We start from the raw sequence: 23,027 nt of genomic DNA, 5'->3' as shown, positions 1-23,027 counted from the left end.
AAATTTAGTGAGCAGCCCTGCCTTTCAGAGAGAAATGAAAGATAGACAGTGTTATTTTAGATGGATTTTAATTAAAACCCAAGATTTCTAAATAAAAAAGAAGCCTCGTGATCCTCATCTGTATGACCTCCAGAACGCTCTCCATCTTTTTCAAACMACCACTTTATCAAGCTGCTACCGAAGAAAAGAGATGCCAAGCTTACATAAAAAGCCAGTGTGACTCAGAGAGATTTCTTAATTCTTTCTTAATCGAGAGCATTCATATATACATTTAAGTGTATGGTGTTGGTCTGCCATTAGAAATACTTCCAAAAAAATTGTGCATATTATTCCCCTTTGAAACTGTTGCTGGTAAAGTACAGGGCAACAAAAAACTATTACAGAAACATGCACAACTGACCAAATGCTTATATCTAACAGTTCAAAAAGCTAATAAATACRGAATGATGGAATTCACCCACTGAGAACTATATAAAAACATGCACAGTCTCTATAGGGCAGGATGCAAATCTCAGATTCGATTAGAAAAGAAGAGATCAAAGATTTAACAAACTGCATGACAAATGTTCAGCTATATGACTCACTGCAAATAGAATCAGCATGATAATGCTGAACTTTGTAGCCTGGATTAAACCCGTAATGGGAACAATGGGACATATGGGCACAAGTAATATTTCCCTTTCTTTAAAGCTCTCTATTGTTTAAGAACAAAGCAAACCACATCCAAATACATCTGGCATCAACATCTAATGTTTTGCAAGCTGATCCTGCTTGCAAAAGCCCCCTAAAAAAAAACTATACATCTGAGTATCCCATAAATTTTACTGCAGTATRTGAGGAACCTGGACATTCTCGAGGAGGAAGCTAACACACACGCTGTGCTGCCCACCTCGGGCTGCTCAACCAACAGCCCAACTGACTCCATCCCAGCGGCCCTCCTTCCCTTTCATGCAGCTGGGGACAAACTACTTCTAGGAAAGACAGTAGCTGGAAACGGCCTAATGCTGCTACCAGAGCAATTCATCCAGKCCGTGTCCTGTCCCCTGCTTAGACCTGAAGAGCATCTGGAAAGCGGGCAAGCTGGGAGCTGGCTGAACACTGCTCAAGAATGCAATGGCAGACCGCTTTTGAACCACATTTTTTTTTCCCTTGGGGAGCAGGCTGCCAGCAGGAAGCAGGCTCACGTGCTGTACAGAGAATTAATAGYAAGGATTATGCTCCCACAAAGCACTGGAGCTACCACAAGAACAGCCACATGCGTACACCAGTAAGTTTAGAGCTTCAGAAAACAGAGTACTTCCTCCTTGCACATGTACCGCACAGTGGTTGTGCAAAAATTTTTCTCAGGAAACCTGAGCAGAAACATGATCACCCTAAAATTCCCCCAGAAAAATAAGATTATGTGCACATCACATTCCTAGGACGGTGCCTAGGAATGGGCCTTGACAGTTCCCTTTGCTACTGAGAGAAACTCCAGGACCTGCTTAGTAGAAGAAGTTGGACACCAATTACCATTTGTACACCATACTATTCCGAGCAGAAAAAAGCCAAAAACATGCAAGCAATCTCCTTTCTTCCCAGCCTGCGTGTGAATGCTTGGTTCCTGGGGCGCAACTCTTGTCCAAGTATTGACTCTAGCTGAAGAAATGAAGGGGAAATTAATCACATTTCCATTTTGAACAGCCTTCCTAGAGCTAATGTGTTTCCAGGCTTCCCCAGGTACATCATCTCTTTTCCATCCAAAATAAGGTGTTCAAGGAAGCTTGAAGATGTTCTATGTTTCTTCAGAACTTCCTGCCCTACTGAAGACTGCTAAAGTTGCAGGCTGGGGTAGATCTGGAAACTCCAGCTATGCCCACTACACACACAAAYGAACCGCAAACGTGCACGCAGCAAATCTGACACTTTTCAAGAAGCATCTGAACTACTACACTTTTTGTAGGGTTGATTTGGGCAGCCCACATACAACGGGGCTAACACCTTGCAGAAGCTGCAAGTTTATCCTGCATGTGTAATGCTGCAGACGCACATGTATTTCTGCCTAAGAAATCCTCAGCAGAAATAAAACAGCCTTGAGTTTTCTCTATAGATACATGCACGATAACAGATAGCTTCCAATAGTAAATATAATCACCCTTTGACAATTTGCACCGTAACATTTACTAATCTTATCTCGACAGTAATAAAGCTTGAAGTTCAGCCACGGGACTTCCAGAGAGCGATGAACCTCATATCTTCAAAGCTCAGCCTGCCAGGCAACACATCTACAGCTCCTTTATTTTAATTCCCATAACGTGTCAAAGTTTTTCTGCACAGGAATAAAACCAAGTATGAAGCACAGGATTCACCCCATAAAATGCCAATGACCTTTCTTTGCACAGCTGGAGTAATGAGGGTGCCTCAAAACCTTTTTTCTTTAACCAAACTGGTCATACTGGAAAGAGACCTTTTAGATTTTATAAAAGCTAAAGAAAGAACAGGCATAGGCAACTTCTTCTGGACCTCAGAACCCTTCAGGTGAAGGCTAAATTCCTCTTCCTTTTGCTCACAGCAAAACAACTCCCTTTCCCCCTGCCCAAGTCTCTAAGCTTTGCAAGGGCATGRGCCCATCAATTGGTCAAAATGCATATTCCTGGTTATTCCCTAGAATTACTGCCAGTTTTCCAGGTGGAGGAAGCTCAGTGCACCAGTCTCAGGGCACTACCATTCTGGTGACTAATCTTAGCAACCTGGGATTCCTAAGACACCCAAGGATCAGTCTGCCATCACAAGTGCCAGTTTGGGCAAGTATTTAAACACATCTTTCAGTCTTACTGCGATGAGCACTGCACAGGCACTGCATGGCTCTTGCAATGTTGCTGACTGCCAAAAAGCAGGCAGATGTCTTCTGCTGGTTTTAACCATGTGGGGTGAATGAAAATTCCTTACATCTCCTTAGAGCACGTGCTTCTCACTGAGACTACAAACTAGTTTGCTTTGCTAAGTACTTCTGAAGCATGTTTCAAATAATTATAATCCTGAGGTCTTCTCTAACATTACCACAATGTATATTTATTAAGCTAAAAACACACGCGCTGCTACCAAACAGTTACTTAACAGTCATTACAACTTGTCCAAGCAAGTCTTATGGTATGTAATTGTATTCTCCTCCTCAGGGCAGAAACGCTAAGCATAGCTTGAAACAACATGATACAATTTTGTCCAAGCTTACCCATGAAAGAAATACTTGAAATATTCTTACTATAAGCTTTTCCCACTCTCCTCCTAAAACTGTAATATCTTACTAACAAATTAAAACAAATTTAAATTGGGAAGAATTTAGATCTTAAACTCTCTCTTTTCACAGACTTATTGAAATGAGACTCAAATTCTGACTTGCCTCATCTATTCTTGTGAGCATAGGTTCACCACCCTGCACTGGTATACTCCAGCACAAGCCACGTATACAGTGGATTTTTGGTGGATCTCTCTCTCTCTCTCTCTCTCTCTCTCTCTCTCTCTCTCTCTCTCTTTTTTTTTTTTTTGTTAAAAAAAGATGAAGCCATTTGATTTGAGATACCTTCCTAGCCAATTTGCCCCCCTTCATACCATAGAGTCCATACTATTCAAAACTACGCAACGTCAGGAGCACTAAATTTATCACAGGACTTCTCCAGGTGGAAAGAAATCAACCCCTTGAGTCAGACAGCAGCCCTGCGGCAGGCTGCCTTCCCTCCCACTGGCTCGGCACAGGAATTTGTGAAGTTTTGTTTCCACCAAGTCAGAAGTATCAGGCCATGGGGACAGCCATGCTCCAACGTGTTCCCTCCCATCCCTAACAGATCACGAGGCAAACCACAGACTTAAATTCAGACCAAGTCAGCAATATATTATGCTACTCAAGCACCTTTACCCTCTCAGAGGCAGCAGACCCAAAACCTGTCCCTATTGGGAAAACTGGTCTTCAGAAAGCTTCTCTGAAGGACTGCACAAGCCACGAGGGGATGAAAAAAAGGCATGGGGCAAAATTTATCACCATCTTGGGGGCAGTGAGCCTGCCAGAGGCAGGTCGAGGCTAAATCTCATCTCCAGTGAAAAAAATTACAAGATCGCAGCAGAATTAAAGGAGAACACCAAACCTTTAGGCAATCTAATTTTACAGCCTTCTCAAATTTAGTTTTGTTCTTTTATTAGAGAATAAAGTTGGTTGATAAAAGGTAACTTTCTAGACTTAGTGTATGGACTTTTGTAAGGCATTTGGCTGTGTACAACCTAGTAAAAGTGGGCCTTAAAAATATTCTAGGGCTAAAGAAAAACGTTTTTAAAAAGAACAAAATCAACTTCTAAGACAAGACTGAAGGATGATTGAATCATAGCAGTGTAAGAGTACATCTATTGGGGCAGGCAGGGAATTAATACTAAAAGACTCCAGCCTATCTAAGAAAGGTATAATGAACCAAGGCTGTAAGCTGGCATTAGACCAGTTTCAGCTGAAATATGGTAATTTTTTTTAATAAATGAGGAGATTACTAGCTGTCGGAAAAAAATGAGAACATAGCAGAATCTGTCTTGGCATCTTCAAATGAAGACAAGATGCATTTCTGGAAGATATGCTTGTACCACGACAAGTTACTAATTTCAATGCAGAGATGAAAGCTCTACCTACAAGTGTGATTTACAAGAGCAGGACTTACAGGATATCAGACCAGGGGATCTTGTTGCCATAAAGAAACTCTTGAGAGGCAAAGTAAACCCTGCACAAAGCAAGCAGCAGACTCATGCAGTCATGGCAAGAAACAGGACTATGCCTTTTAATGATAATCTACCATTAGATTAAAACAACGGTGTAACATGAAACTACATCCTTACTCAATCCCATAATGCTCATTTTTCATTTTATATTTGTGTACCAGCAGAGATGTGGTTTTTAGAAATAAGTAACCACACTATGAGATATTCCATTTTCTTTAATAACCCAGAGAAAAATATTAAATATATATTTAGTAAGCAGACTGCAGTCACTGCAAGCTTAAATCACATCACAAGCAAGCTCCTCCAAAATAGAGTCCAAAGTAGTAGCAACCATAAACAGATCTACTACAAAATGTCAAAAAAAATATAATTACACAAATAYCTCTGCAGGCTAAACAGCTCCCTCAGAAACACATGCATCTGACAAGCACTGCAGGCAATACCACAGTCATGCATGAGCAGCTGCAGATTTTAGAGAAGAAATAATATAGTTAGGCTTAGMCGTGTGATTAGTTCCACTGACTTTTATGAGGCTCAATCTGGCAAGACTCTTCCAAACATGTCTGTCTTCAAGCACGTGCAAATTCAGTGGRACTGCTATTACTCACTGTAAGCATTTACAGGGTAAAAGGGCTTCCCACACGGACACAAGCCTGACCATGGGAAGCTCACTGCAAGACTGAGGTCATGGAAATCTCGATTTAAGATTTGCTTTCTTTAAGGGAGAAGGGGGAAGAGAAAAGAGCACCCCCTGAGACAGCGTTTAAACATGCTTTGAGATGTGTCTTCTCCCCTCACACCCCTCCCCTCGTACCAAAAATAAAGACAAAAATAAACCTCAAAGGGAAGGAAGGAAAAACCTCACAAAATTTTATGCTTGTTTTAGTCCTATTACAACAACCGCTTTACTTAGCTTTTTTTCTGCTTTTGTGGTGTTTCCTAGCCCTCGCCTGTAAAGCCAAGTACTCTAYATTCACACAGCTAAGGGCTTTATACAGCAGGCAGTGTCCTTTGTAACTGATGGAAATTAGAGACAGGTGCTGATTGCAGAACAGACAGTAATTGCTATGCACAGGACGGCTGGGAAACAGAAATACCACCGTCCCTGAAACCTCACCACAGAGATGCTGCAAGCTTCTTCCCTCAGGCAGTTACTAGACCAGTCCGTGAGAAAATAAGTTCTGGTGATGTCTATGGTTCACACACATATTGTAATAAACACTTCCAGATTTCATGTCTTGCAGCATACTCGCACTGTTATTCAGCACGCACTAAGAGATGACCAAAGGCGAAGTGTAACAGACCGAGGAACAGAGAACTCCACCGCTCCCGCCCCAGAAAGCCCAGCCTGGTTTTGCACAGTGCCCCTCCAAGGAGCGAGTCACAGCTCTTTCTCCCCCTCTGCCGCCTTTCCAACAGGATAAATGAACAAGTTTCTCTYTCCCCAGTCAGACAAATATCACAAGCTGTTCAACTCAACAGTTCGAACAGTCAAAGTAGTTGAAAACAGYGACAAAGTCCTCCGAAGACCCTCACCTAGCCAACTATTGCACTAAACATACAAATATGACAAAATCCATCAGTAACAACAAGCAAACCCCATAGTTTCCACAGCAGGTTTTCTACTTATTTTCAGTTTAGAGATAAAACCRCTTTATTAGGTGTTCATCTATCACTTTAAGTATTGCTGGTGCAGTGGAGAGGAAGAGACCAAGGCGACAGAGTATCAAAGAGTTTCACTGAACCAATCTTGAAGAGCTCCAGCTAATGCAGAAAGACAAAGAAAGTAATGCTGTATTGATTAGAGATGCATTTGAATGCTATCACCTGATGGCAGCTCTATGTTAAAATTAAACAGGGTGCCTACAAAGCAATTAAAAATAAATAAATAAATAAATAAAACATCTGCATCCAGAATGCTACAATTTTTTGTCAACGACAGTTACATGTCCATGCTCTGAGATGTTTTTGTCTCTGACAAGATGCACAGTGGTAATCTAGCTAATTCTCAATGAATATGGGTCCCATAAAGTTTTAATCCTACACAGCTGCATTATCGAGCATATCTAGGTAGCTTATTAGGCAATTGCCAGGTGATGTTACCTCTTGTACAACTACCTTATCTATATGTTAACAAATGCTCAAATTGCAAGGAGTTACACTCAGTTAAGAACATAAAAAAAAGTATTTTCAGAGGCAGCTCATCTACTTGTCGCACAGAGATCCCGTGTGGACTCGGCACGGCGTGGGGACGAACGCCACAYCCTCGCGGGGTCAGGCAACACTCGGGCTGTCGGGTGGCCACATTTTGCTTTCCCCTAACGTCTTGTTCCAGCACACAAAACGCTTGCAACCCTCACGAATAGTGCTAGACTACAGGTAGCTCAAGCGTTCAACTTCCCCATTAGAGGACAGGGCCACTAAGAGGCTACTTACCTTACACAAAGRTCCATCATTTAGTCTTTCCTTTGAAGGGGACGGCAAAAGGTGTAAGGGAGTCTGCATCTTCAGTGCTAGGCACTCAAGAGGCACCTTGTCAGGATAGTTACCAAATGGCCAACTGTAAAGATTTTGCATGTGGTTAGACCCCTGCTCACCAAGGAATCACTAGGTGTCTATTTGCTAGTAAAGCCACAGAACCGCACTGAACAGTCCCCGGGTAGTGACAGCAGCGAGAAAMTACCAGCCCCTGCGTAGGATGTGAGAAAACAAAACACCTTTTCAGGCGCATTCTTCAAAGTCAAGCAGTTTCCCCAGCGAACAATATCCCTACAGCAGTTAGTAGGTAACAACTAGTATACTTGGAGAAGTAGAAATTGTAAACATAAAATTATGTTATTGATGTATCATTACCATCATATGTAGAGTACAACTAGCAACATAAAAGCGCATTAGAATGAGATAATTCAGAGTGATCATTTCTATTAAAATGAACTTGTCTTCCAAGCAATACTAATGAGACACAGAAACGCAGACCGAGTTGTCAACTCTGTCCAAATTTGCTTTGTCATTTGCTGGCATATTAAGAAAATATTTGGGGTTAAAATACAAGACAAAAATTACTGACAAATAAAACTGAGGCTATCGCTAGCACAACTTTCACMAACATAATGCGGCTTGGATGCATCTGCTAGCCAACCGGATGCATGTACGCTTTTTTCAACCTGTGAAAAATGCTCCTAAAGTTTTCCAGAGAAAAGATCCCACTAGAAGTCTCATCTGTGTAGCCTGCTGCAGAACGCACGCAAACACAGTTTCTGTATTCACTTCTTGCTGAAACCCTGAAAACTATCATGGTAGATATGAGCAACTGTAAATTTTAAACGCTTCACTTGCCTACTCCTCCTCCAGTCTTCTGTGCCAGGAGGTAACAYCAGAAAACAAAACTGCAGAAAAATTAGCTTATGAGAAAGCCTGTACACTGTATTCCCAACTGGTTGCTAACATCAGATTAAGAAGCCAGCCTCAGTCCCCAAGAGAGACAGCAAAATAAACTGTGTATCAGTTTTGGGGAGCCAAAAGACCCGTCCATGCTATTCTAAAGAGGATAAGGACCTTTGAGTAACAACCTTACTACTGTAAATGTAACAAAACAACAGAACAAAATCCTGCATGCTAGCATTGGGTCCAACCAGATGTGAGATGGGATTTTTAACCATCAAGTTACTGTTATGGCCAGTGTTTCGAAATAATCCACTGTCTTCTAAAAAAAAAAAAAAAGAAGAAGAAGAAAAAAGTCTTCAAATATTTAACTCATAACAGTATGTTATACAAGCAGTTACATTGGACCAGCTTTCAGTTAGTTTTCGACAACATTCAATTCTCAAATGAACCTTAAAAAGTGTTCTTCATAGTTACAAGTAACACAGCAACTGCAAACCACACTTAAGGATGAAATACAACACAACTGATGAAAAATCAAGATGTGATTCTAAAGCAAAAGTGTGGCAAAGTCCCATAGGCTTCCCCAATTATTCTCTCAGTCAGTGATGTAAATTCAGAGCTGCTCTACAAGTACAGAAGTGACAGAGGATGAAAACACATCTGACTTGYTGAACAAAAATAAATACCCAGACTTTAAAAACAAGAACACCTATGCTTGATTATTTCACATATTGTCACATTAAGTAACACCTTTTGCCTTCGTAACAAAAACCATTTTCTTTGATTTTCTTRCTCTCCAAGTCTTTAACTTTCCCTGATGTTTAAGATTCTCAGGCACAGCAAAAAGAAAAAAAAAATCATATCTAATAAAAAATTCTCCCCAACCCCAAAAACAAACAAACAAAAAACAAACTCTTTGTTAATTTAAGGCTTTATTGGCTGTGCCATTCTGACTTGCATTTTCCTGTGTGTGAAGGGAGTTCAGGTGCTCAGCTGGATCTCAGGCAACATTTGTAACAGAGCCTCGCAGCATCATGGTCCTTTCGTTAGGAGGGATGGAGGAATTTTACATCCAGAAGCACCATCGACTCAGCCCAGGTGGAATTCTCTCTTCCCACAACTACACTCTTGAAGTGACCCTGATACTGGATCAGCATTAGAGCTGACTGGAAAAACAGTGTCCCAGGATTTCATCTATATATGCACATGTGTATCATAAACAAGTATTTTTCATATTTTGTTCAAATATTAAAAGAGTATTAAGTTTTTCTTTTTCATTCTTTAAGAACTCACAGTATTTTCAAAAAATAACTCTTTCCATAGGAGGGCTTAACTAAAATTCCACTTCCTACCGGAAGCATTTCAGCTAGTTCTAGTGGACACATGGTAGTATTTAAAATATAGAGAATTGTCCTAGGACTTCTAATGWCCTTGCCCCAATCCTCAACTTCCTACTTTTCCCCTGTTCTACTGAAGTGCACGAACACTGTCAAAATACACATATTCAGCGGCTTCAAGCGCAAGCAGATCTTTCATCTGCCACCAGATAAACTGGAAACATACAAACTTTGAAAGTAACCACTCAAAATCTGAATTAATAACCTACAAGCAGTGCTCATTAGTTCTACCTCCCACCTTTCTTTCTTTTTCTTCTGGAATAGCTGGCCTGCCACTTTAACACAGACTCTAAAATGCCATCCTAAAAATAGAAAACAAGAAAAGAAAAAAAAGAGGGGGGGGGGAACAGGAACTGAGAGAAAAAGCAGAGTGAGAAGCTCTGTAATATAAAACTGTCTCCTGCTTCAAAGTCATCAGCCAATCATAATCCAATAAATGCCTTTTTTTTTTCTAAAATCAGAACACTCAAATGTCTATTTTTATTCCTGCTTAAAAGCAGCTATCTTGACAGTGCTTTCAAACCAGTAGAGCCTGGCATGCAAAGCAATAACTTACAAAACTCAATTTCAAACCACAATTTCCAAGGCCCTAACTTGCTTATATGGGTTCACTTGTGTCTGGCACACCAATATTTCACAGTACAGATACCATTAACATAAAACTGAGAACGAAGGAAAAAAMTGAGGATGTTTATATGAAAGTTTTGGGGTTTTTTTAATCCAAAACACTATTTAGGGGTATTGCTGCTCACTTCGTGTTATGTATCACCCCAGGTATCTAAACGGCAGGACAGTTCCTCTGATAATCTAAGATATATACTCTCCAGGTGCAATGACCTGCAACTTTAGTGAGTACAGATAATTCAGGCTTTTTATTATGGCCACCAGAAATATCAATAAAAATTGCTAGGATATCTTCAAGTTAAAGAAGGTCTAGATAGTAAGGAGCTCTACTCATCCTAAGCCTGGAAAGTAAGTAAATATATCAAATACTAAACAAAATATCATTTCTCAAGCATCCAAGAACATACATCTTCAGCATTTTCATGCTTTCCTGGCATAGAGATCTTTATGACCGAAACACACAGCCCTAAATGGACAGCATCATAAGTGTTTTAAAAACCACCTCAGCAGAGACATTTGTAGGTGGTCATGGTTGGTCTTGCTTCTTACCCACTCTTCCCGTTGTTTTTATACGGGAGCTCCCTGCCGTGTCGCATTCACCTGTATTTTAAGAAAGCGGAGAGCTGAGCTTTCTCCTCATCCCTTTGGAAGTCACTGGAGGTAGAGCTGGCCTCCAAGTCTCTCAGCCACTTTCTCTGTTSAGGATCAGATGTTTTAAGCCATTTGGACAGAGCTAAGACTTTGCGCAGTGACAACGGAAAGCCCTCAGAACAGAGGGATCAGGCTAACGAGGGAACCGCTGCTCCTTGTCCGTTTGACCGTCCAGCAAACCGTTTTGCCTCAGTTTCTAGGCTACACCTCCTCAATCCTGAGTTTCCACGTACCAAAACCAGACAGTTCCATCCCCTTGCAAGTCAAACAGGCCAGCCAAGTTTCCAGGCTTCCTCAGCTGGGGCAGGGCTGCCAAAACRCACTCTTACCCTAAAAGGCTCTCACAAGCAACCATGTGCAGAACACTGCTTCCCACCCTCCTAACGGTGTCCCAGGAGGTGCCAATTCACATGCGGTGCTTTGGTAGGAAAAAAAAAAAAATCACCTGTGAGGCCACAAATACCTCTTCCACATGCCCTCGGAGGGTCAGCTCTCTAAAGGACCTCGTTGGCTTATCCCTGGAAGGACAATGCCAGTGGGGACGCAAGGATCCCACCAGGGAGCGAGGGGCTGCCCTACCTCTACCCCAGGACCTCAGGCACCTCCGTCACGCTCTCAGGGCTTCAGTACCTCCATTAGCAAAACCGCATAAAAATCCTTCTGCTGTAAAGGACTTTTACATTTGTGGTATAAAATTAGAGGATATAAATGTTCCCCCTGCAATAGGGTGTGATTCCTGAAAGGCCATTTTGAAAAGGTTTTTAAAACAATTCAATAAATATTAGCCAGTATTTCTTTTTTTTTTTTTTTTTTTTTTTTTTTTTTTTTTTTTTTTTTTTTTCTTTTTATATTTTTTTTTTTTTTTTTTTTTTTTAATGGGAGCAGCTAACAGCACCTGAGCTTAATTGTTCTCTTTTATATCCAGTAACCATTTATAACACACAAGATTAATCAGGAAACTGTTTTGCTCTCAAGAAATCTAAACAGTCATGATCTAAAGCATTGCTTCTTGGTCTTTAATTTTAGAGAAGAGAGATATTAAATATATTGCTTGTCATGGCAAAAATTCAAATTCAACTTGCTTCAATACCTTTGAAAAGAACATTTATTTCAAGCGTGTAAATGATTTAAAAGAAAGAGAGAAAACTTGATTAATAATGTTGTTTCCAGCCAGATGGCCTGCTATTAGTTTTCAGTTGTCTCTTTGGGAACAATTCACTGGAATTCTTCAGATACAAAGGAGTTTTAAAGCAAATAGATGTTCATRACTGCCCAGCGCTCTCAGCAGCTGCCAACACAGTGAAAGATAGGGCTATAGGTACAGAAATGTTAATTATCTCCAATCTATGCTGTTGTGGGTGACTAGTATGCTCACTTGACAAGCATACACTTATTTTATTTAATATTTTGTATTCAGAAGGCATTACATTTGCATATGGTTATATAATATTACCTTAAATGAAAACATGAGGCTACACGTATAGTGTTTCTCCTGGACTTGTGCTAACAGACTTTAAACTTAAGCTCAGTAGCAGACCACTGTGGTATGATGCGTATCAACCAGTCAAAATATTCCATGTGTACAGGAGGTACCAGCACAGAGATGAATAGATAAATATTATGCAAAGCCATTTAAGGTTTACCACTAAACATCTATGGAATTCAAATATTCTGACTGACATGGCACCTACATATTTTCAAAGAAAGTTCCCAGAAAAAAAAAATTATGACAGCTTCTTTAGTATGAAAGAGACTATGAACAGCAACAGAAAGCTTTTTTAAAGTAGCAAGCTACTGGGTTTTTCAACCGAGTCTTTCTCTCAAGATTGTAAGAGCTTTTTACTACTGTATTAAATTCTCTGACCTCCTTATGAGTCAAGTACTATGTAAGCTAGATAGTTAGAGCAATATACAGACAGATTCAAGTATTTAGCTCAATCTTACGCTGTGGTGTGGAACAAAACCTGGTATTTTCATCTTCCCTAACCACAGTGTACGTTCATTAGGCAAAAATCCACCACACAAACCTATCTTAACTCAATTATTATTTGAAAAAGCAGAGGTTATTGCAACCCTAAACACAAACTTGCAGCCTATAGCTCTACCAAACAAACAAAACTAGATTTGGGAAAAAGCTTCAGCGATCAGCTGTCTACCTACACACAAGTTATTTATGGCATCTAATTTAGAGCAAAGCTCAAAACAGTTTGCAGATTGCCAGCAGACTTTTACTGGAGACAAAGATCAGCTGTAAAGTAATGTTACCTTTGCTAATCAGACTTTTGCAGATTGCCAGCAGACTTTTACTGGAGACAAAGATCAGCTGTAAAGTAATGTTACCTTTGCTAATCAGACTGACTATCTACTTTTTTTTTTTTTTTTTTTTTTTTTTTNTTTTTTTTTTTTTTTTTTTTTTTTTAATTTACATCTAGTCATTTTGCAAAGCTTGTTTTTAAGGCAATTGTTTCAGGACAGCTCGTTTCCACTTTCCACTGGTTTAACAGTTTTCTTCTGCAAAGACTCCATCGGCCATAAAAAAGCTCCACAATTTTGAAAAGAAAAAGACAACATTAAACAGGCCAAAAAGGGGAGCCTGCAGATTCAACTTACAGAGAAGCTAATGTTCAGTAAGCCAAATAAGTGGTTCTTCCCCAGGTTAGGCCCAGGAAGCAGATACTGAGAAAGACTAGCCAAACGTATGGAAATTCCACCATTCCAGGGCCACAAAACTCTTACAAGGCAATTAATCCAGGGTCTCCAGAACTCACAGGGGTTTAGTTTTCACATTCCAGGCCAATGTCTACAACCGCTGTAGGCCTTTCTTCCAAAACGCTGCTGATCGTGGGGGAAGAGAGAAAGGATAGATGTCACCAGCTGAGCTCATGCTCTTGTGAATTCAAGGCCTGYAATTGCGGGTGAGCTTCACCAAGGTCATAGAAGAGGAAACCCTTACTCCTTCCTGTATTTACGCGGCTGTGTAGCAGGGGAGGTGGGAAGGCTGCTCAGGGAGAAACACATTGTGAGTGCTTTACTATCAGTATGCAAGCTGGTTAAAAATGGTGAAAGGGGGGGGAGGAGAAAAAACACCCCACTGTAATAAGAGCCAAACATTGCCTTCTGCACAGACACAGGATCCGGAGCTACTGCCAATGCCAAAGCGCCCGTCAGTGGCATCTAAGCTACAAAATATGGAGGACCTCTGTCAAACCACATTGGTGCCCATCAGAAAACCCTCAATGAAACAAGAGAATTCCTCTGAAAATGAAATGCTTTACAGAAAAGTATCATTTTCAACAAACTTCCAGCTAAATTCTGGTTGGTTTCCTGCCAGATTTCGAGCCCAGTATTGAGGAGTCCAGGCTTCACGGGAACGTACTGTGCTGTAGCCAGGCAGGCTACCCTGCACGGAGCCTTTGCGTCTCATGGGATCTGCAGAGCAGGCTTCAGGATCTGCAAAAAAACAAGCCCCAAGAGCCTTGGCTTTGAAAGAGAAAACTTGATAATATCCAGCATACAAACACCTCTATCCTCCATCTTCATTTCACTGCTTGCTTATGCCAGCCTGAACCTCTTTTCACTTGCACACAGTCAGAAGAAAATGTATTGAAATCCATGCAATTACACCAATACAAAAAATTAGTGGGAAAAGACTTGCACTCCAGCTGCTTATCAGCCTTTTACTAGGCAGGGTACTTTTTAAACGCTATATAATTTTTCAGACACTGTTAGACATGTGTGCTGCAAGCTGACTATGCATCTGACTCAAGGGGAACAACAATTTGTTCAACAAATTTAAGAAGCAAAGGACCTTTTCTGTACAGTTCCACATGTGTGGAAACCACAGATTTTGTATCTCTATGAAAAAAACCACATCTGCTCTTTCTGAGTACAAAAAAAATTAAAGGTGCTTGTAGCTGGGTCTTTGTCTTCCCACACAGAAACATTTAAAATCCAGTTACAGAAGAAAAGGAAATTTTGGAAGAAGTACTCTACTATCTGTTAAATAGATAAAGCAATAACAACAGTTGCATATTCAACACAAACGAGCAATCTCASGTTCCACAGATGTCCATACTATGCCTAATTTTCTTGTGAATATTAACTGTTTTACATCTGTTAAGTGAATCAGAGTGATTTTTTTTTCTTCTATATAGAAGCAACTAATACAGGAAGGATAACTTTTTTCTCTCTTTTATTGTGAAAATGTAGAGTCAGTATCAGCATCCATCATTCAATTGCACCACAAAGGAGGAAATTTCTGTTCTGACTTCTTTTTAGAAAGATTGTGTTATGTTTGATGAAAGACACCAATTCAAAAATAATCTCCAATTTTTCCTATGATGCATTTTGTAGGCAAAAATTCAAGGAAGTTTTCAGATTAGGGAGCTACAAATTACGAAGTAAACTAAGGATGCTTGACCTATATCTCAGCCCTGCAGCTGCCCTTCGCGAGGGCCCCAGGCAGATGGACCGCACAGCACGCGCCCGCAGACCCCAGTCACGTCACACGGCTACACGAAACGTGCAACTTGTTTGCTCTCATAACCTCAGTGCCGAACACCAAGCGGACTGTAAAGACGCTTCTAGTGACAAATGAAAGTTACCATCATCAYCTATTCCCCTTTCCTGGAGTTACACAAGTAACACAACAGGTAGGTTTTGCTGGATATTTAAGAAACATTTTCTTTCACAATGCCTGCCAATGAGATTTATAATTTTATCATCTCTCTCACATCAGTGCCATCTCCTAATAATTTTAAAATGAGACTAAATAGACAACTCATGGAATAGCACGATTCTAAATTAAGCAGGTTAAAGAACCAAGCTCATGAGGAACAACTGCCATTTCCTCCCTGCGCTTCCTGGTGTCCTTTCCCCAGCGCTGCTCCTACTCACTGACGTCTGCTACTTTGAAAATGTGTTCTTGATCTAAATAAGGCCAATATCAGCAACCATTGCTCACGCTGAGTAACGCCTGTTCATGCGGAGACTCTCCACCGGAGAGGAAGGATGGATGGTTCAATATTCAGGGCACTTGCTGGAGGCACACAATCCCACAGATTTCCTGTCCTACTCATTTTGAGCTGCCTAAAGTCTATCTGCACCACACACAAGTTTGGATACCAGAAACAACTAAATTCTGCTTCTTAGCTGACAAAGAAAATATCCCACCCCGGAGCTCACGCGATTTCTGCACGTTCCCCTATAAAGCAGGATGTGACTATTTCCCACCTGTCTGGGCCAGTCTGAAGACATATTTTTGGTGTTTAAGGGTTATCTCCTACCATGCATAAGTGGTTTATTCATGCTCACAATTGTGACCTATATTTCTGTAGGATTAAGCGCCAAAACAGAGACTCCATCTTTTCCTTCTCTTTCTACAGAGCCACAGTAGCACCAAACTTTCCTGTTCGCCTAAGGGCAAGTCCCACCATTCCGACAGTGACGATAAGAGATGTGCAAGTAAACGCGAAYCGGGTCTAGAAGACTTCAAAACATCTTTAAAAGCAGTATTAACTGCAACAATTGACACATTATTGTCTCTTCCCTTACAGAGAAAGTTGTGCCACCAGCAGTAAGTAGGAGAGTCCAATTATTAACAACTTCCTTGTCTTTATGTTTGGACTCAAGTCACATGTAACAAAATGCAATTAGCAGACATTTGCTAAGCTTGGTGGAGTCAGCCTACTAGAACYGGAGTGTCTGGACAAGAACCTCTGCCCTGTCTTTATTCCCCTCACTCTCATCTGCTTTCTTCACTGCCAACCCACACAATCAGCTTTGGACTGGAAAAAGCTTTTTACATAGCACATCAAGGCAGACAAGGATAAAAGTTAATTAGGACCATTCATAAGCCTTGCTGAGAGAGAGTGCTACATCCCATCCCCGAAAGTTTAATTGCACTCAGTAGAGGGGAAAAAAAATCCAGAAAAACATAATTTAGGGAAAAAAAATCTGATTTCAATTTAATTCAAGCACTGTTTGGCCCTATTTATTTCATAAAGTACTTCAYGCAGGATAATGGCATTATTGTGCATCTAACAGCATTAGAAGCTCCTAATAAATTAACAAGTGAAAATTAATGGCTGTTCAGCCCATTAAATCTTGTTAATTTTATTTCTGTAGCAATAATATAGTGATCACAAGTTTACATTATTAAACCAATATTTATTAGAAGAGTTCATTTTAATTGAATCCCTGATGTGATAATCCTGTACAGTGTGCATTTCTTGATCTCATCAACTTTTTGTATTTATTTCTCATTATATTTAAATGACTGCAATGTTCAAGGTCTCTTCCAAATACTACAAAAGTTAAGCATCTATTTTAAGCATTTTATTTCACAAAGATTCAACACTTACTACACAATATAAYGGGAATCTTATGAGTCCTTTCAGAAACTATTTTAAATGTTTTAGTCTCTTGAAAAAGGGAAAAAAGTATAGATATGAATATTTGAAAACATCTTAAAAAAAAGTATAAAATACATTTTTTCYTTAGCCCATCTGTGTCCTATATGAGCATAACCCTACTGTCTTTCAAGTCAAGAGGAGTTTAACCACTGGTTTTAATGCAAAATATGATCTGGTCCATACTTCCCACAGAAAAGAGGCAACTCCCCCCCCCCAAAAAAAAATATTGGCAAGTTTTTGACATGTATTGCCTGCTGAGACATTACAAATTTGTGAGAAGTCCTACCAAGGGCTGGGTCAGACATGCCACTGCTTTGAGCCAAGCAAYTACTTTGAGCCAAGGAGGCTGTTATGCTCAGTAGCTCATGACAACACTTTCTGCCCTGAACTCCCTTTTTCCCCAGCTCCTTCATCTCTGCCAAGGTAACTGGATGTGTTGTCACTCCCTAAATTGTTGCATCAACATTATCTGCACTAATTTAATGGTTGGGTTTTGTTTTACAAAATTGCATCCTGTAGGCTAGAAACAATTACACACGCTACTACCCAGGCAGAAACAAGGGCCAGTGACCCTGAGGCAAGGGAGGGCAGGAGGGGGCGCAGGGGCTGCCGGTAGTGGTAACCTCCAAGCAAGACGCGGCACTGCCCTGAGATGGGATCAGACCCTTTGGGAGGAGACAAGGAGGAAGGAATAGAGGTACTGATGGACAAGTGGGACTGCGGGCAGAAAACACCTGTGACAAGAGCCCTGTGTCCCTTTAATTAGCATATTTTCATCTTTAGACCTGATCTGCAAAGTCATATTAATGCCAAAAAAGCTAGCCATGCACAGATTTGTAAGGCTTTGCCTACTCTGCTAAACTAGCTCACGTGGATATGGCTAGAAGCAGAGTTGTGGCAGCACAAAGGTTAAAACAGGGCTATAAAACCCTGCCCATAAAGCCAGGTCAGTACACAGGTTAGCGCACACAGCTTTGCAGCAGTAAAATTACCAGCAACAGTGAGCTAACAAGTATAAYGGCAGCTAGACTATGTCTGCATGCAGGGACTGTACTGTAATCATCTTCAATGTACCACTCTTAGGCCAATCTAATCTTAAGTGTAGACACACTTAAGCAAGTCTAAGCAATATTGAGACTTCTCCCCCATAGGGACAAGCTAAATTGAAAACAATACAGTTTAAAACTGGTGTAGACCAATACAAATTTGTGTGTGGACACACACAACTGTCACTGGCCCTTTGATTTTGTTACTGAAACTGAGGGTTATTAGTCTCGAAAGAGAAACATATTTTACCATCTTGTAGACTGCCTCTGCTACTTACAGTATTTGTAGTTTTCACATTTTCTTGGTATTAAAAGGATCCTAAGAACACAGTCAATTCCTGTAAGGATTACATGGTCAGTGATCAACACARCAGAAGCTATGCTCATACCTAAGATCTTCCTAAAATCATTTATGTATTATTCCTGGTTTTCCCCACCAAAGTATAAACCATATAAAGGATAATTTGCTTACTTTTCTTCAAAAAACAGATGTACCATATTTCCATTTCAGTTGGTACACTTTATTCTAATCAGATGAGTTTCACAAGAAATGACATCCACCACTCCTCAAAACTATTTTCTTAATTAATGAAAAAACYCCTACTACTTAAAAAGTTATTCCTTACATAGAAGTATCTTGGCTCCCCTAAAACCACTGAGGATTAAAAATAATAATAATAATACAGTAACAGGTTCAAATGACAAGTATRTGTATGAAAATACACTACTGAATACCATGAGATTTACATCTTAATATGCGTAGTACCACTAAGGCACTTGAAACAAAGCATTTGCTATCTTCTCCCATATCAACAAGACTATATATAGTGCACAGCTTCCAGAAATTAGTAAATGGTTGCCACATGTTCCTGACTTCTACAGTTCAGACCACTGTATGTGTTATATAGCATACATAACAGATCAGCCTAAAACATCTTATTTCTCRGGCAAAATATTGACACTGTGTCAGATGCACAATATAGCCTCACTCCAGATCAGTAAGAAGGTTATGAATTTTCTCCTGAGGACGAAGCCCACAGGGATGCATWCATTTTCTGCAGGTAGGGAGTAACATTAGCTATAGACTTTGCTGCCATCAAATGCCACACCTACCATACTCCATGGCCTCAGAAACAAATAGAGCCATCGAAAAGTAGGGAAAAAAAAAGAATTCTGATAGCAACTGGTAGCAGTTGGAGATTTAGGCTTGCTCACAGAGCAAAGCAGACAGGCCCTAAAAACTGAAAAACTAGTTGTGCTGGGATACATGCACACAGTCCCCAAGCTTGCTTGAAAGGTGATAAACCCATTCTGAAACCTGGGCTTTCGAGATTGGTGCAGCAACTAGAAAGGATATATTTTAATGRATGGACAAAATAATACGTGTTTTCAACTGCATCATCCAGCGTAGTATGAAAAAATGTATTACTGTCATAAGTCATGGGTTACTAAACTGACACGACATCAAAGCCTACCTGCTTAGCACATGTGGGTTTAAAGGCAGAGATTTGCTCGTGCTTACTAAAGCCTAGACCTCCTTTCCGTGCACATGCAAAAGGCACACACCRTCTTCCGCGACCTGCTAAATGACTTCCTATCCATGCATTTCTGGGTAGTGAAAGTACTAGTTCAGAAGAAMAGACTATGCTTCACCTCCCTTGATCTCCAGTGAGAGTTCACTTCGAGATTACTTTCCTTATTGTGGAAAGCTCCCTTTTGGAGAAAGATGGACTTCAACACCRGGGGCCAAGAGAAGGAAAAGGTCCTCTGAACAGGCCCTTCTCTCAGGCCCAGGCAACAATAGCAGGTCTGAGACCAGTTGGTCTCMCAGGTCAAAATGACTTCCTGCTCCACCAGAATCAATGAGAAAGAAAATTCTTGCCAGCACCAGAATGTCGTGCTGAAATCTTTCAAGCTCTCCTCAGCCTTTTGCTGCTGCCATAGGTTCTTTGAACAGAAAACCTGGGGCCTGAAAGCCTGTTGGTCACGTTATTGTACAAACAGAGCACTTGGAAAGTAACACACTCAACCCCACTTGGCCACTACAGGAATTTGAAGTTCCAGCTCATTTGCTGCGTAGCCCTTATTCCCAAGAGCAATGTTTCTGAAAAGCTSGAGCACTTTTATATCTGAAGCCTTGCTTCGTCTCATGGATACAATAGCTAATTTTGGACTAACCCTACTCCTGCTGGGCCAGAGTCATCCCTGGCATAGCTCCACTCTAATTCAGTCTACCGATGTATTATAAACGATGCAAAACATGATCTAATCCTTAATGACGGTTTTTCCTTTTTGTCCCCTCAATGTGCTTATTTGCCTAAATAGCAAAACAACRTATGCAGAACTATTTTAAAAAAGAAAATACAAAAACCATACTAACACTGACTTGCAAAGATTAATTTCATGTGACATGATAATCAGATTCACAAATGCATTAGGACAAACAGCATAGTCCGAAGGAGAAGACACTGCACTTAAAGTCACAAGGCCTGGTTACAACTACAGCTCTGCCATTAGCTTTGAGACCAGCTGTTTCACATTTCCACTCCATTCCCCAATCTCAGATACCTAGACTTTAACCTCATACTAYGTTGCAGCAGAGGGTCCAGCACAGGCTAACTTAACTGCTGTTTTAAGGATCTCTCCAATATCTATATAAATAAAATTAAAAGTATATATGAAGAGTCATGTTTAAAAACTAGTACCAAGGCACAAGGAACTACCATCAAAACATGCTGACACTTCCCCAGTACCAAAGATTAAGATCTGATGGTTTAGGCTCTGTGTCGTAAGAGAACATGCAATTTTTGTACTGATTTCCTTTAACAGAGCAATGTCKGGGAGAAACCAGCATTCTCTTGTGCGCAGCAGACAACAGCCAGAACAAACTTTGGATGTGATAATATTTGTGACTTCTGACACCTGCTTGTGTTGTTACTTATTTTCAAGCTCCAAAAGTATTCCTCTAAATTAAAGCTTCCTACTCCACCTGTCTCTTTGCTTCCTTTGAATTACAAAATATCAAAACCTGCCTCCCTTATGCTAAAACACCTTSTCCCTAGCAAAGTAAACATCAGGGGGCCTCACACTCTGCTCCCTAACAGGYCAGCATCAGCAACTCTTCACTGAAAGCTGAAGCACAATACACAAGTCATTTCAACTGTATGACTTCTCAAGTCTCCCCCCCCCCTTCTTTGAAAAGGCAAATATTTCAGGGAAGTGATTTAAATAGGGCATTGTCTATGAGGAAAGCGCACYGCTTACCATAAACTTCAAAATAGAGGTTTAAGGGCATTGTATCATGTAGTAGCTTCACAGATTTTGAGCTCCGATTCAACTACGAGGAGTTGAATAACTTTAACAAAGGCAGAGTCGTCGATCTGGATTACTGGCCAAAATCTTAAGCGTGGTCACTCAGTACCAAAAAAGATAAGGAGACTTTTTTCTTTAAAACTATAATTATTGGGAAAAAAAAGATTAGGAGTTCTAAGTATCCATATTTCTGAGCTACTTGGTTCAGTTTTTCATGCAACAGATGCTGCTTTGTATTAGCTACTGCATATTAAATCATTCTGACAACCAAGAAAGCATACATTTGTTTGGGCGAGAGGGAGGCATGAATACACACACACACACAGATATCTTCTCACACAGAAGCACACAATTATGCAGCATTCAAATATTTGGGATGAACTTTGGCCTTTGCTAAAGAAAAAAAAAGTAAAATAAAAAATACCYCCCTAAACAAGGATCAGTAACAGAACCGGCAGTCATCTGGCTGAGCTCACAGAAATCAACAAATCCACAGTAACAAAGCACTGCTTGGGGCCAGTTATTTGAAAGTTAGTTGAATTTTTTTTTCTTAGACACGATAGTTTATGTATTATAAGGAACGATGCGTATTATGGATTGATCTCAGCATCAAGGCTAAAAATAAAGTCTGCGCTAAAAACAAAAATTAAAACAACAACARCAACAACAAAACTTGCTATGTCCACCCTCACTCGATCCTTTTATTTCTTCCTGCGCCGCAAGCCAGCCGCGCCGGCCGCGCTCCCGATTTAAGGAGCGACCTCGACCACAGGCGTGCGGCGCGGCTCTAAACCCCATCTCCCGAGCAACAGCTCGGGGGGGCGAGGCAAGCCACGCAGACAAGACCGGTCTCCCGATACAGATAAATAAACAAATAATAAATAAATGGGCGGGGGGGGGAGCGGGGACTGCCCGCGGAGACTCGCTGCAGCGGTCCCAGGGAACACGCGGCAACTTCTGGCGGCGAGCGCAGCCGCGACGCGCGCCCGGGGGCCACCAGCAGCGCTCCCAACCCGGGGTCCTGTTTCCCTTCGAGACTCGGCTGGACACATCCCCCCACCCCCCAAATCCCGCCCCCCAAGATTCCCGTTCCCCTCTGACTTTCCTCCCCTCTTGTTACTACACTGTAACTCGGCTCTGCGGCCGGTTTTTACCGCTATACATGGAGGCACCTAACGGGCGCCCCCCGGCCCGGCCCGGCCCGGCCGCCACCGACCTGGGGATGGTGATGCACTTGGTGTTGATGTTCTGCGTGGTGATCGCCTTCTCCAGCTCGTCCAGCTGCCCCGTCTTCTTCAGCTTCTTCACCAGGCTCTTCACCGCCTTCTCGCACCATTTCTCCTCCTGCCCGTTCTGCTCTCCTTTCTTCCAGCCCAGCAGCCGCTTGACGATGGGAGGAGTGAACGGCAGGATGGAGGACATGCTGCCCGGCCCGGCCGCTCCGGCCCGGCCGCTGCCTCCGCGCGAGC

The 23,027-nt window shown here is 41.2% G+C and overlaps 1 protein-coding gene across 1 annotated transcript in view; it reads right to left on the bottom strand.

Annotated features, from left to right (window-relative positions):
• The window catches only part of SMAD3 (SMAD family member 3), a 78,909-nt gene extending 55,888 nt beyond the window's left edge, over nt 1-23,021 (bottom strand). Inside the window, exon 1 of the mRNA XM_085305444.1 lies at nt 22,775-23,021. Coding sequence (XP_085161570.1) covers nt 22,775-22,980 — 206 coding nt within the window. The 5' untranslated portion in view covers nt 22,981-23,021. The remainder of the gene's footprint in view (nt 1-22,774) is intronic.
• Nucleotides 23,022-23,027: the final 6 nt, after the last annotated feature.

Source organism: Rhea americana, unplaced genomic scaffold (genome assembly GCF_003343005.1).
Source record: "Rhea americana isolate MKP2758 unplaced genomic scaffold, rheAme1 scaffold_22, whole genome shotgun sequence".
NCBI lineage: Eukaryota > Metazoa > Chordata > Aves > Rheiformes > Rheidae > Rhea > Rhea americana.
The sequence above is the reverse complement of the archived record's forward strand: the minus strand, read 5'-3'. Positions and strand labels throughout refer to the sequence as shown.